This window comes from Pseudophryne corroboree, chromosome 5 (assembly GCF_028390025.1).
Source record: "Pseudophryne corroboree isolate aPseCor3 chromosome 5, aPseCor3.hap2, whole genome shotgun sequence".
In the NCBI taxonomy this organism is placed as follows: domain Eukaryota; kingdom Metazoa; phylum Chordata; class Amphibia; order Anura; family Myobatrachidae; genus Pseudophryne; species Pseudophryne corroboree.
In genome coordinates this window covers 287,670,009-287,682,713 of record NC_086448.1, presented here as the reverse complement: position 1 = coordinate 287,682,713, position 12,705 = coordinate 287,670,009, and the positions used below count along the sequence as shown (strand labels likewise).

Here is a 12,705-nt window from a genome sequence, read left to right as displayed (position 1 = left end):
CTGCCCCCAGGATCTGATTACCCCACAAACAAACAAGTATAATCTACAGAATTAGAATTGTGACAGTTGTTAATAAATGCAACGTCCACACTGATCAAACAAGACACCAATTCACTTCAGTATTATTCTTGTGATACTGTCTAAACGTTTGTGGGCTACATGCAATATCAGCCAGTATTTATCCTGCACAAAAAAAAAATATAAATATGGTTTCTCCCTTTGCATGGCAGCATGGTTTGTTCCAGATATTTTGCTTTACTAACAAACATTAATCAGGCCTTTTATGCTCAGCTTGCTATAATTCACCTTTGGATATACTGTAGTGTTAAGCAGTTTTAAAATCCTTTATTTGGTTACAATTACTCTCCCCAGCATAATTACGAAGGGATACATCGTAACATTTTTTTTTTATATCTCTAAACATGCAACATACTGTTACGTCCCATGTATTCAAATTAAATGTACCTTTCCTCAATGGACTGTATCTTGACTTTAGTTGAAAAAGCGGTTTGTAGATTATATTATACATATACTTCTGTTGATTATACCATATTATTTATTCTGCTAAATTAATATTTCTATAGAGACGAAATGGTGCAGCGCCTTATAGGCCAAATAATGTAAACCATTACTTGACAGATGGGATATAGTGGCGATTGTGGCAATTGAGGTTTTGTGTCAGTGGTGGAGTATGTCAGCACAGCAAAGTTGGCATTAACAGCAATTATGTTAAACCTAGCACTGATTCAGTAACCCTGGGAACACTTCATGCCCTAATCCATAAAGTGACTGTAGCATGTTCCTACCATAACATCCCTGCTAGGAGATTATCCCTGATCATGCTGGGCTGTCACGCAATAAAACATGCTAAGGTTTCAGAACAAATCTCAAATCTCTGACTAAAACATGTACATTAAGTTATAAGTGAAAGATGTAAAGAAGGCCAAAGCACATTAAAAGTCGTCAGTCTTGGCACTTATCGTCTCATTATGGATAGACCATGCCCCCCAAAATTGTAGTGATCTTCCTATTTCTTTTTAATAAATTATACACATATATATATATATATATATATATATATATATATATATATATATATACACTATATAATATATATACACTATATAATATATAGAATTTTTTTAAACTTTGTTGAAGGTTGTGAATTTATCTGTACTGCCAACAATATATTTTAAATGAATAAAAAATATGTCCTAATAATGCTTCAGTAACTGAAAAAAAAAACCAAAAACATATTATTGCATAATGACGGAACATAATTGTGCAATCTCCATTGTCCTTTTTTATCAATACTGCTACAGATTTTCTGCTATTTGTCGTGTAACTACTGTATAACTTAGAGGTTTATATTGTTTCTTACAAACTAGTTTGACGTTTGTAAATTTTTATAGGAGCCCATATGTTCCTGTGAGTCTAATTCTTTTCATACAATTTAAGGTTAAAAATGAGCAACTATAGATTTACCGGAAACTAGTATTCTAGTGCACATTTTTGGTGGCCTGACTGGTTTATTATGCATTAATCAGATAATGCAAGTATTAATAAAAATTAGATATCTATGGTTTAGCTGAATACCTGTTTTCTGTCCATTCCAGGTTCAGCAACTTTACATCATTGGCAGCAGTTGGCACAGCCACATCTAGGAGGAATCCTGGACCCTAGACCTGGAGTGGTCACCAAGGGCTTCCGGACCTTAGATCTTGATCAGGAAGATGTGTACTGCTTCACAGACTTTGAAGAAGACGAGACAGGTGACATTCCTTTCAAGAGCTTAACTACCTCGAGTTCCGTCCATCAATCAGAGGCCTCAGGTGAGAGGTCTCAAGTACAAGTGACTGTATCAGACAGCAAGAACTGTCCAAGCCATTCTAAGGCTGCCCCCGAGGATTTGCAAGAGCCCGCGACAGACGATGATGAGGGGTCTGGTGAGGGATTCTCCTTACGTCCTGTAAAATGGACATCTTTACAGGATATTGAGTATTGGGCCATTTTCACCTCTACACCACAACATACACATACATGTTTTACTGCATACAATAAGTGATCTCCTCTGTAATAAACAATCATTTCCCAGGTCTTCTAATTTTTGTTTGCAGTTTTGCAGGAACCACATTTATTATGCGTAAAGGCTGCTAAAAGGAAGAGGCAGGCAAACACTGTATGTATCTTATTTTCAAACTATAGGGGCAGATTTATCAAAGCTTGGAGAGAGATAAAGTACCATCCAGTAGGCTCCTGACATTTTTCAGATAGTCTGTAACATGGCAGTTAGGAGCTGATTGGTTGCTACTTAATCTCTCCCCGAGATTCGATAAATGTGTTCCATAGGTGCCAAATCTTCATGTTGATCATGAGGATGATTTCAATTTGGGAATAGAACTGTCTAGAAAAATGTTTTGTCTGTGCCGAGCGGTTACCACTTCTTGTGAATGTTGTTAAAATACCATCTTGTAGGCAGGTCACAGTAATGGTTCTTTCTGCTGATCAGAATTGGCAGTAAGTGGCAGTTATAGTCTGTGTATAATTAAACATATTGCATTTGCAATTAGCAAGCAATTTAAACATTTTGTAAGCTTGCTATTTATTATACGTTTCTGAAAAATTTATTTACTTCCCTAGTTTCAAAAAAAAGAAACTGCCATGTTTTCCTGTCTGAAATATTTGTTGTTGTTTTTTTTTGTTTTGTTTTTTACACATTGAGACTGCAAAAAAAAAATATTTAACAAATAATACCAAAATGGTATATAAATATATTGTAAATGTGTAAATATGTAATCGTCCATCATGGATGTTTTTGGCATTGCTATACAATTTTTGCACTGATGGAAAATATTTTATACAGATTAGCTAAGTATCTTGTTTGAGATTTTACAGGGCTAAAGCATAATGTTTGTATTAAAGGGATTTGGAAATACTAAAATCATGTATTTTTTTCCTCCTCCAATCATCACTGCCCCTGGTCCCGATCTAAATCCAAATATACTAAGCAGTAGCACTCGTATTGTTTACAGTTTATTTAATAACATGGTAATATTAAAGAAATATCCAGAAACTCCTAAATGAACCCATTCAGATTCTCTAGCCACAGATTTGATTGGGGCTTCCAATGTTGTGTCCAGGAAACATTACTTTGGTCCACTGTAAGCCATCCAAGTGTTGATCCGAAAGTTATGTCGTGTAAACTTCTACATTAGTAATCATTAGTACAGTTTACTTAAGGGTCTGTTTCTTATTATTTGTGTTATACTCTAGCTCTGAAAATAAGCATTTTTATTGCATTTTCTGTGATATTTATATGGGAAAGCCACCGGTCACAGATTCCAATAACAGCCATTTCAGACAAAGCTTAAAATGTGATGGCCAAAGATGAAACTTTTCTTCCAGGGCCAGAAACTTCTAATAAAAATTAAATAAAAAATAATGTAGGCTGTATGCTACAATGCATAACTCCATCTTTAGATTGATAACTGGACCACAGGTCTGTGATCGTTAAGAGAGGGATATCTCCAATATCTAATGTAGTACCCCCTTCTTAAATATATCTGTTACTCTAAACTGCAACAGTCAGCCTCAGGGGCCTACACACGTTGCACTATATCTACCAATATGAACTATATAGTCCATATCGGTAGAAAGACAGTGCATATCGCGCCGTGTGGAAACACCTTGCAATGCCAAGAAAAAAATAGAGTGTGTAGGCAGGACCAATATTGACTATATCGGAGGTTCATGCCTCCGGCCACAATATAGTCGATATCGGCCATTAGCCTGAATCGCACTATGTGTAGGCGGCTTAACCCAAACATTTGTTTTTATGAGTATTGACTGAAGTTGTTTGTTTCAAAAACAGGCCGCTTAATATTTTAGAGACTCTCTACAATATATTTAACTAAATCATGGTGCTGTTGTACTTTATCTGACATCACATCAGCGATATAGAAAAATGGAAGTTCAAATGCAGAAAGGCTGAATGCCACACAAGAAGACATTTGACATGTGGCAGTTGGTGAATTCTTGTTTATTCTCAACGTAAAATCAAGTGGAACCCTGATTTTCATGTGTTGAAAGGATTAGTAAGCCCATGTATTTTGAGTTCAGTGTATACAATGCAGAGGAATTACGTAGATCTGCATTTTTTGCAACCTTCCTTGTCCGTAAATTGCAGTAATAATACAATGTGAAATACATACTTATAATAGGGGCCAATGTGCAGCTGTATACACTGAGGTCTTTTGTGTTATAGTAAGTCCTTTCCGTTTCCAAAATATTTGTTTTTTTTTATACACTGTAGGGCCAGTTGGGAAGCAGTACTTCCACACTGGATACTGAAATACTACTGTGCTCCATTTGTGATGACATCAGCAATTTTTCCAAAGAGAGTAAACTTGTATAGCTGCAAGAGAGATTTGACTAAGGCCTCCCCTACCTGCCAGCACAGGAGATTCCGGTGTGAATAGGATTTTTCAGTTCCTGGCATGTCCTCTTCTCTTTGAGCCAGGTTACTCTGAGTTTTTCACCTGATATAGGGGTCAGTTCAGTTAGGGATGGGAGGGCAATGTGCCGTTGCAACAGCAACCCATCTCAGCCCAGAATTTTTGTCCAGGACTACCATAAGTGCTCTTCATAATTGAATTGACTCAATAAATCTGCTAAATCTCAGATTAAAAAGTAAAGGTTACATGCAATAACCATGTCAAAAAGAAAATGGATGCTGTTTACTTATTGTCCCTATAACTATATTTAATATTGCCTAAAGGACATGTTCCATATATTTAGAAAAACTAGCCATATCAGCTTGCTTTCACTAAATTGGTAGAAGTCTGTCAAGACTCATGTTTCATTATATAGTATAAATTAGTGCAATTTGGACCAATATAAGAAATAAGCATTTAAGCACGTTTGTGTAGAATGATGATATCATTTTTATCCCAATTTGTTGTTTTTTCATCACCTGAGTGACCTATTACAGTTGCAATTTTTTTGGCTAGGCAAGTTTATGACATTTAAGTTAAAATATAACGTTAAGCAAAGATTGTCTTTTTGTTTAAAATCACCGTTAATAAACAGTTCTTCTATATAAAGTGTGGCTAATAAAGGAAATCCTTAAATGCTTTCATTTAATTTAAAGTATATTTTGTCAATTTAAATACATTTTTTTTCATCTTTGTAATTGATTCTATTTAGAGAAATACCAGTTTCAAAATCATATATATACAAGACTTGAAACATTAAAGTCTACACAAAACACAACTTAAAAGTTTGCCTTCAAATTAGTGAGTTTATTGTTTGTATAATTGTCGTAAACCATCATAAATGTAATTGTTTGCTTGGACGTGACAGAGTTTGTACACAGAGTACTTACTTGTTGTGCGGACATTCAACATTCCTTGATCTACGGTGTCAAGTGTGTACCTGAACTACCTCATGGAAGGCATTACCACCCACTGTGTATAGTGCAGTAGAAAACTACAGGTTCTTAATGATCGTGAACAGCAACTTCTGGCCATAATTGTCCATGGTAACAGACAAGTGACGCTAGCTCAAATCACATCCACATTCAATGCTGGAGGTACCAGATGCATATCCAGCAGGTCAGTGCAGCGTTTTTTAGCTTTCATGGAATATGGGAGCAAAAGACCCACCATAGTTCCCATGTTAAAACTACAACACCAGACACAGCATCTCATCTGTGCTTGTGACACGCTAATTGTACCCTGGAGGACTGGCAACATGTGGATTGGTCCGATGAGTCACTGTTCCAGCTGTTTCGGACTGATTGTAGGGTTTTGTTGTGGCACAGACCCTAGTAGGCCATAGACCAAGGCACCATGCAGGCTTTTGGTGGTTCCATAATGGTGTAGCGTGTCTTCATGTGGCATGGGTTGGGTCTGGAGGTCCATCTGAACACGTCATTGACTGTTAACTGCTATGTTACATTGCTTGATGACCATTTGCAGCCCTTCATTGACTTCATGTACAGCCACAATGATGAAATATTCCAGCAAGATAATGCACCATGTCATCGGTCCCGAGTTGTCCAGAATTGGTTCGAGTTCAGACGAATGGTGTTGCCATCACTTTCACTCAACATGAACCCAATCGAGCACCTATGGGACGTGGAGAGGTCCAGTCACATCCTGCATCTACAAATTTCAGAGAGCTGTGGGAAGCTATCTTGCTGATACGGGTCAACATCTCTCCAGAGGTCTTCCATTCACTTGTGGAATTGATGCCACATGGAGTTGCTGCACTTCGCTGGGCTAGAGGGGGTCCTACATGATACTAGGCACCTATACTATGGCTTTTGGCAATTCAGTTTATAATGCTTTTATGTGAATGCCTGACTGGGCTCTGTTAAACACAATGATTCATTACAGTGTGCACCACATATAACTGCATTGTGCAGCTGTGCGCATTACTTTTCTTTATGGTAGACAACCCACGCAAATTCTTCTTTACACCCCATAGAGGTGCCCACTACATTCAGTGAAGATACTGGTCGTTAAGTGTTTTTGTATGACCGATGGGTAGGCACATTACAGCCATTGACCAGAAGTTAATTTTTCCCCATAGTCCTTAGTACATGTCACAACCTTGCCATTCATGATTATCTTTATGTCCTATTACATTTTACAACCAGTGACAAACTTCTCTGCCCAATACTGCTGCTGTTTAACTAATTAGTGGATAGATTACTTGATCATTGCCTATTAAACAAAGATTATTTTGTAATATTTATACAGTTTTTAAGTTGGCAGTCAGATTAACAATTCTTATTTTTTAATTGCCACTTACAATACTGTTTTTATTTTGTAAACCCTGAGGTTTTAACCAATAGGGCTTCTCTGTGATAAGGTTTTAAAAAAAAGTATTTTAGCCGTTTGTACACATTGAACCCACAGATTCAGTTATGTGACGTTATTTTTTTACAGCAGACGCCAAAACTCTGGGAATTTGCCACCTCTGGAAGGTGTGGTATGTCTGTTACTTACTGAAGTTATCTGTCCTCTTTACTATAACCTCTCCGTCTCTGTGAAGACCATAGAGTCAATTTATTGGTACTACCTTTTTTTTCTTTGCTTGACTCTACTTTTAGCAGCCTCTATATCTTATCAAAAATCAAAATTGTGAGTTTGGTGTATTATTGTTAGTTTTCCAAATTTTATATTTCTAGTCATCTGCACATTGGAGATTGCTTCTGAGCTATAAAGCATACTTCTTTCCTGAGTTTCGTATGACCAATTTCTGCGATAGTGAGACCACCATGTAGCAGAATAGTAGCCGTCTTATCAATTGAATGGCATTAATTGTTTCATAAATTCAACTATTGTTGTATTCCAACTAAACCTTAAATCAAGCAACTCAGGAAAGACTATTGCTAATATCTTGTACATTTTCCTGTTACTAATTGCACTTAGATTTGCACTTCCAAAAACGTATACATTATTTCTATAGTACACATGATTGACATGACCTAATGAATGAAGATCCTGACTTCCCCTTCATAAACGCCAATGTCCTGTAATATTTATAAGTGCATAGCAACTATTTCCTGTAATTTGCTTCTGACTCGGGTGTGGATTATTAGATCTACACTAAAAAGGTCTACAGTCAATAGGTCGACTACTTATGGCCGACATGCAATAGGACTACAGGGTCGAAAGGTCAACATGGAAATGGTCAACAGGTTCAAAAGGTCGACATGACAATGGGCGACAAAAGGTTTTGTTCTTGTTTTTTTTTTTTTTTTTTTTGGGGGGGGGGGGGTTCCAACTTTTTCATATTTTACCATCCACGTGGACTACGACTGGGAATAGTAACCTGCCCCAAGCATGCGAGGGGACGTGTTACACTAATGGGGCTATTTTGTCACTTTTCTGCTACAAAAGAGCCCCTTTAGTGTACCGCGTACCCTCGCATGTTTCTGGCCGGTTACTATTCCCAATCGTAGTTCACGTGGATGGTAACGTATGAAAAAGTGGGGGGAAAAACCCAAAACCTTTTGTCGCCCATTGTCCTGTTGACCTTTTGAACTATCTACCTTTTACATGTCGACCTTTTGACCCTGTCAGCCTAAAGCATGTCGGCCATTAGTGGTTGACCTATTGACTGTTTACCTTTTTAGTGTAGCTCTATAGACCGGATACCCTCTGAACCAGTATGTGCCTTCCTTTTTTCACCTTTTAAATGTGCATTCAGTGTGGATTTGTGTACAGTGGGTGTTTTAAATTGTTTAACAACTTAATTATTGATGTGTGCTATTCTCTCATTTTATTACCTTTTAAAAAAGTTTCCTATGGCATAGTTGTTTGTAGTTTGCTGTTCTGTATATACAACACCGTTTTATTCATAGGATACTGCTGTCATACAGGCCTGAGAAGTTTCAAGCTAAAGGAAATACTGTAGCCAATTGACAAATATTTCTTAGAAAGTTAAAGCTAAAGCATATGGTATCCTGCACATTCAGTAATACTGGTTTTAAAGAACACAGCAACTAACAGTAAAATACTGTACATGTTCTTACCATTATTACTATGCTTGCTATTAATGAGAAAAAGATAACCTGTCACGCTCAATGTTTGTGTGCAGCAGCTCAGTAATTTGTATTAAATTAAGAAGCTCTACAGCCTTGCGACTGTGTTTCAAAAACAACAAAAACAAAACTTAAAATAAAAAAAAAGGTTAAACAGATGAAACAGTCATGAATGCAGCAAAGGTAAGAATTAGGATAAGGAACGGTGAGGATAAGGGTAGCGATGTGAAAACCCAGAGAATTAAAAACAATGGGTCATGTGACCACAATGATTATAGCCTTTTTAGTATAGGTTATGGGACCGGTTACCGGTATGGTCTGGAGCTTTGGAAGCACTGTCCCTAATTTACTTTAGCTGGGCTGGGTCAGCTTCTCTCTGCTGGGCTGTGTCTTGTGGCCCCACTTCTGCATCCAACATGTTTCAAACCAATAGATTCATTCTCAAAGAGAAACACCTTTTTTTTTACTTTATGTTTAGCGCTCAGTCCACAGTCGCAGGGCTGTAGTGCTTCTCCATGCTTGCTATTACTCAGTGATTCTTTATGTATGGTGCATGTATTAAAAATGCAGATTATACTTCCATAATGCAGATTATACTTCCATTTCTGGACTCTCGTACAAATATTGCATTATTTAAATAGTTCCGATAAGTGAGTAATGAGTTGATCTTTCTTTTTCTTTAGTGCACCATCCTGGGAAATGCTTGTCTCAGACCAACTCCACATTCACTTTCACCACTTGTCGGATTATGCACCCGTCTGATGAACTGACGCGAGTCACTCCGAGGTCCGTTATGTAACACAACTGTGTAACTTTTGCTGATTGGCTGCTGGGGGTGCAGCAGATACCTAATAATTACACCATGATAAATAAACCAAATAGGGTAAATTTATTTTATGCTCTGGAACCATATCACATATATATATATATATATATATATATATATATACATACACATATATATATATACATACACATATATATATATATATATATATATATATATATATATATATATATAAAAGATGTAGTAAACCCGGCACTCCTCCAATGGCTGATATGCCCCGGTGCCCTCAGTGGAATTGATGGTTAGCTTAAAGAGAAACTTGCACACTCAGGGTCTTGTAGCTGAACAAGCGTGTATTAAAAGTTCACAGCAAACAGCATCATCAACGTTTCGGGGTGACTAACCCCTTTATCAAGATATATATAGATAGATAGATAGATATATATATTTCTCTGACGTCCTAGTGGATGCTGGGAACTCCGTAAGGACCATGGGGAATAGCGGCTCCGCAGGAGACTGGGCACATCTAAAGAAAGCTTTAGGACTAGCTGGTGTGCACTGGCTCCATCCCCTATGACCCTCCTCCAAGCCTCAGTTAGATTTCTGTGCCCGACGAGAAGGGTGCACACTAGGGGCTCTCCTGAGCTCTTTGTGAAAGTTTTAGTTTAGGTTTATTATTTTCAGTGAGACCTGCTGGCAACAGGCTCACTGCATCGTGGGACTAAGGGGAGAAGAAACGGACTCACCTGCGTGCAGAGTGGATCGGGTTTCTTAGGCTACTGGACATTAGCTCCAGAGGGACGATCACAGGTACAGCCTGGATGGGTCACCGGAGCCGCGCCGCCGTCCCCCTTACAGAGCCAGAAGAGACGAAGAGGTCCGGTGAAATCGGCGGCAGAAGACGATCCTGTCTTCAGATAAGGTAGCGCACAGCACCGCAGCTGTGCGCCATTGCTCTCAGCACACTTCACACTCCGGTCACTGAGGGTGCAGGGCGCTGGGGGGGCAGCGCCCTGAGACGCAATAAATCGATTAAAACCTTATATGGCTAAAATAAATGCATCACATATAACTCCTGGGCTATATGGATGCATTTAACCCCTGCCAAAACATATAAAAAAACGGATGATAAGGACGCCGAGAAAGGGGCGGAGCCTATCTCCTCAGCACACTGGCGCCATTTTCCCTCACAGCTCAGTTGGAGGGAAGCTCCCTGGCTCTCCCCTGCAGTCACTACACTACAGAGAGAGGGGGGCACAAATTAGGCGCAGTATAAACAATACAGCAGCTATAAAGGGAAAAACACTTATATAAGGTTATCCCTGTATATATATATATATATATAGCGCTCTGGTGTGTGCTGGCAAACTCTCCCTCTGTCTCCCCAAAGGGCTAGTGGGTCCTGTCCTCTATCAGAGCATTCCCTGTGTGTGTGCTGTGTGTCGGTACGTTGGTGTCGACATGTATGAGGAGAAAAATGATGTGGAGACGGAGTAGAGTGTCTGTAATAGTGTTGTCACCCCCTAGGGGGTCGACACCTGAGTGGATGTACTGTTGAAATTGCGTGACAGTGTCAGCTTTGTATAAAAGACAGTGGTTGACATGAGACAGCCGGCTACTCAGCTTGTGCATGTCCAGACGTCTCATACAGGGGCTTTAAAGCGCCCGTTACCTCAGATACAGACGCCGACACGGATACTGACTCCTGTGTCGACGGTGAAGAGACGACCGTGATTTCCAATAGGGCCACACATTGCATGATTGATGCAATGGAAAATGTTTACACTTTTCTGATAATATGAAGACCACCAAAAAAGGGGTATTATGTTTGGTGAGGAAAAACTTCCTGTAGTTTTCCTGAATCTGAAAAATAAAATGAGGTGTGTGATTATGCGTGGGTTTCCCCCCGATGACAATTGATAATTCTAAAAAGTTATTGGCAGTATACCTTTTCCCGCCAGAGGTTAGGGTGCGTTGGGAAACACCCCCTACAGGGGATAAGGCGCTCACACGCTTGTAACAAGGGCTCTACCCTCTCTTGAGATGGCCGCCCTTAAGGATCCTGCTGATAAAAAGCAGGAGGGTATCCTAAAATGTATTTACACACATACTGGTGTTATACTGCGACCAGCAATCGCCTCAGCCTGGATGTGCAGTGCTGGGTTGGCGTGGTCGGATTCCCTGACTGGAAATATTGATATCCTAGATAAGGACAGTATATTATTGCCTATAGAGCAATTAAAAGATGCATTTCTATATATGCATGATGCACAGCGGAATATTTGCCGACTGGCATCAAGTATAAGTGCGTTGTATTCTACCAGTAAAGTGGTCAGGGATTCCAAACGGCATATTGCCTAAAAAAAGGGGATGTACCCTAGGTCGCCTCTCAAAATAAGACGCCGTATTATCAGTCGCAGTCCTGGTTGGCAAGCGGACAAAAGGGTTCCTCTTTTCTGCTCGTGACAGAGGGAGAGAAAAATGGCTGCAGAGATCAGCCAGTTCCCAGGAACAGAAACCCTTTTCCGCCTCTGCCAAGCCCTCAGTATGACGCTAGGGCTTTACAAGTTCAGGCACGGTGGGGGCCCGTTCTCAGTGAATTTCAGTGCGCAGTGGGCTCACTCGCAAGTAGACCCCTGGATCCTTCAGGTAATATTTCAGGGGTACAAATTGGAATTCGAGACGTATTCCCCTCGCCGTTTCCAAAAGTCTGTTTTACCGACGTCTCCCGCTGACAGGGAGGCAGTTTTGGAAGCCATTCACAAGCTGTATTCCCAGCAGGTGATAATTAAGGTACCCCTCCTGCAACAGGGAACGGGGTATTATTCCACACTATTGTGGTACCGAAGCCAGACGGCTCGGTGAGACCGATTTTAAAATCTAAAATCTTTGAACACTTACATACAGAGGTTCAAATTCAAAATTGAGTCACTCAGAGCAGTGATTGCAAACCTGGAAGAAGGGGACTACATGATGTCTCGGGACATCAAGGAGGCTTACCTTCATGTCAAAATTTGCCCTTCTCACCAAGGGTATCTCAGGTTATGGTACAGAACTGTCACTATCAGTTCAGACGCTGCCGTAGGGATGGTCCACGGCACCCCGGGTCTTTACTGAAGTAATGACCGAAATGATGATATTCCTTCGAAGGAAGGGAATTTTAGTTATCCCTTACTTGGACGATTCCCTGATAAGGGTAAGATCCAGAGAACAGTTGGAGGTCGGTGTAGCACTATCTCAGGTAGTGTTGCGGCAGCACGAGTGGATTCTCAATATGCAAAAATCGCAGCTGGTTCCGACGACTTGTCTTCTGTTCCTAGGGATGATCCTGGACACAGTCCAGAAAGACGGTGTTTCTCCCGGA

At 39.7% G+C, this 12,705-nt stretch overlaps 1 protein-coding gene across 6 annotated transcripts in view; it reads left to right on the top strand.

Annotated features, from left to right (window-relative positions):
* TRAK1 (trafficking kinesin protein 1) overlaps positions 1–12,705 on the top strand; it is a 250,707-nt gene that overhangs the window by 229,067 nt on the left and 8,935 nt on the right. For 4 of the 6 annotated variants that reach the window (XM_063922395.1, XM_063922399.1, XM_063922398.1 and 1 more), the window contains 2 exons: positions 1,617–1,946; positions 9,238–9,340. In XM_063922395.1, the coding sequence (XP_063778465.1) occupies positions 1,617–1,946; positions 9,238–9,340 (433 nt within the window). The remainder of the gene's footprint in view (positions 1–1,616; positions 1,947–9,237; positions 9,341–12,705) is intronic. The other 2 variants (XM_063922397.1, XM_063922400.1) reach the window with 1 other exon arrangement.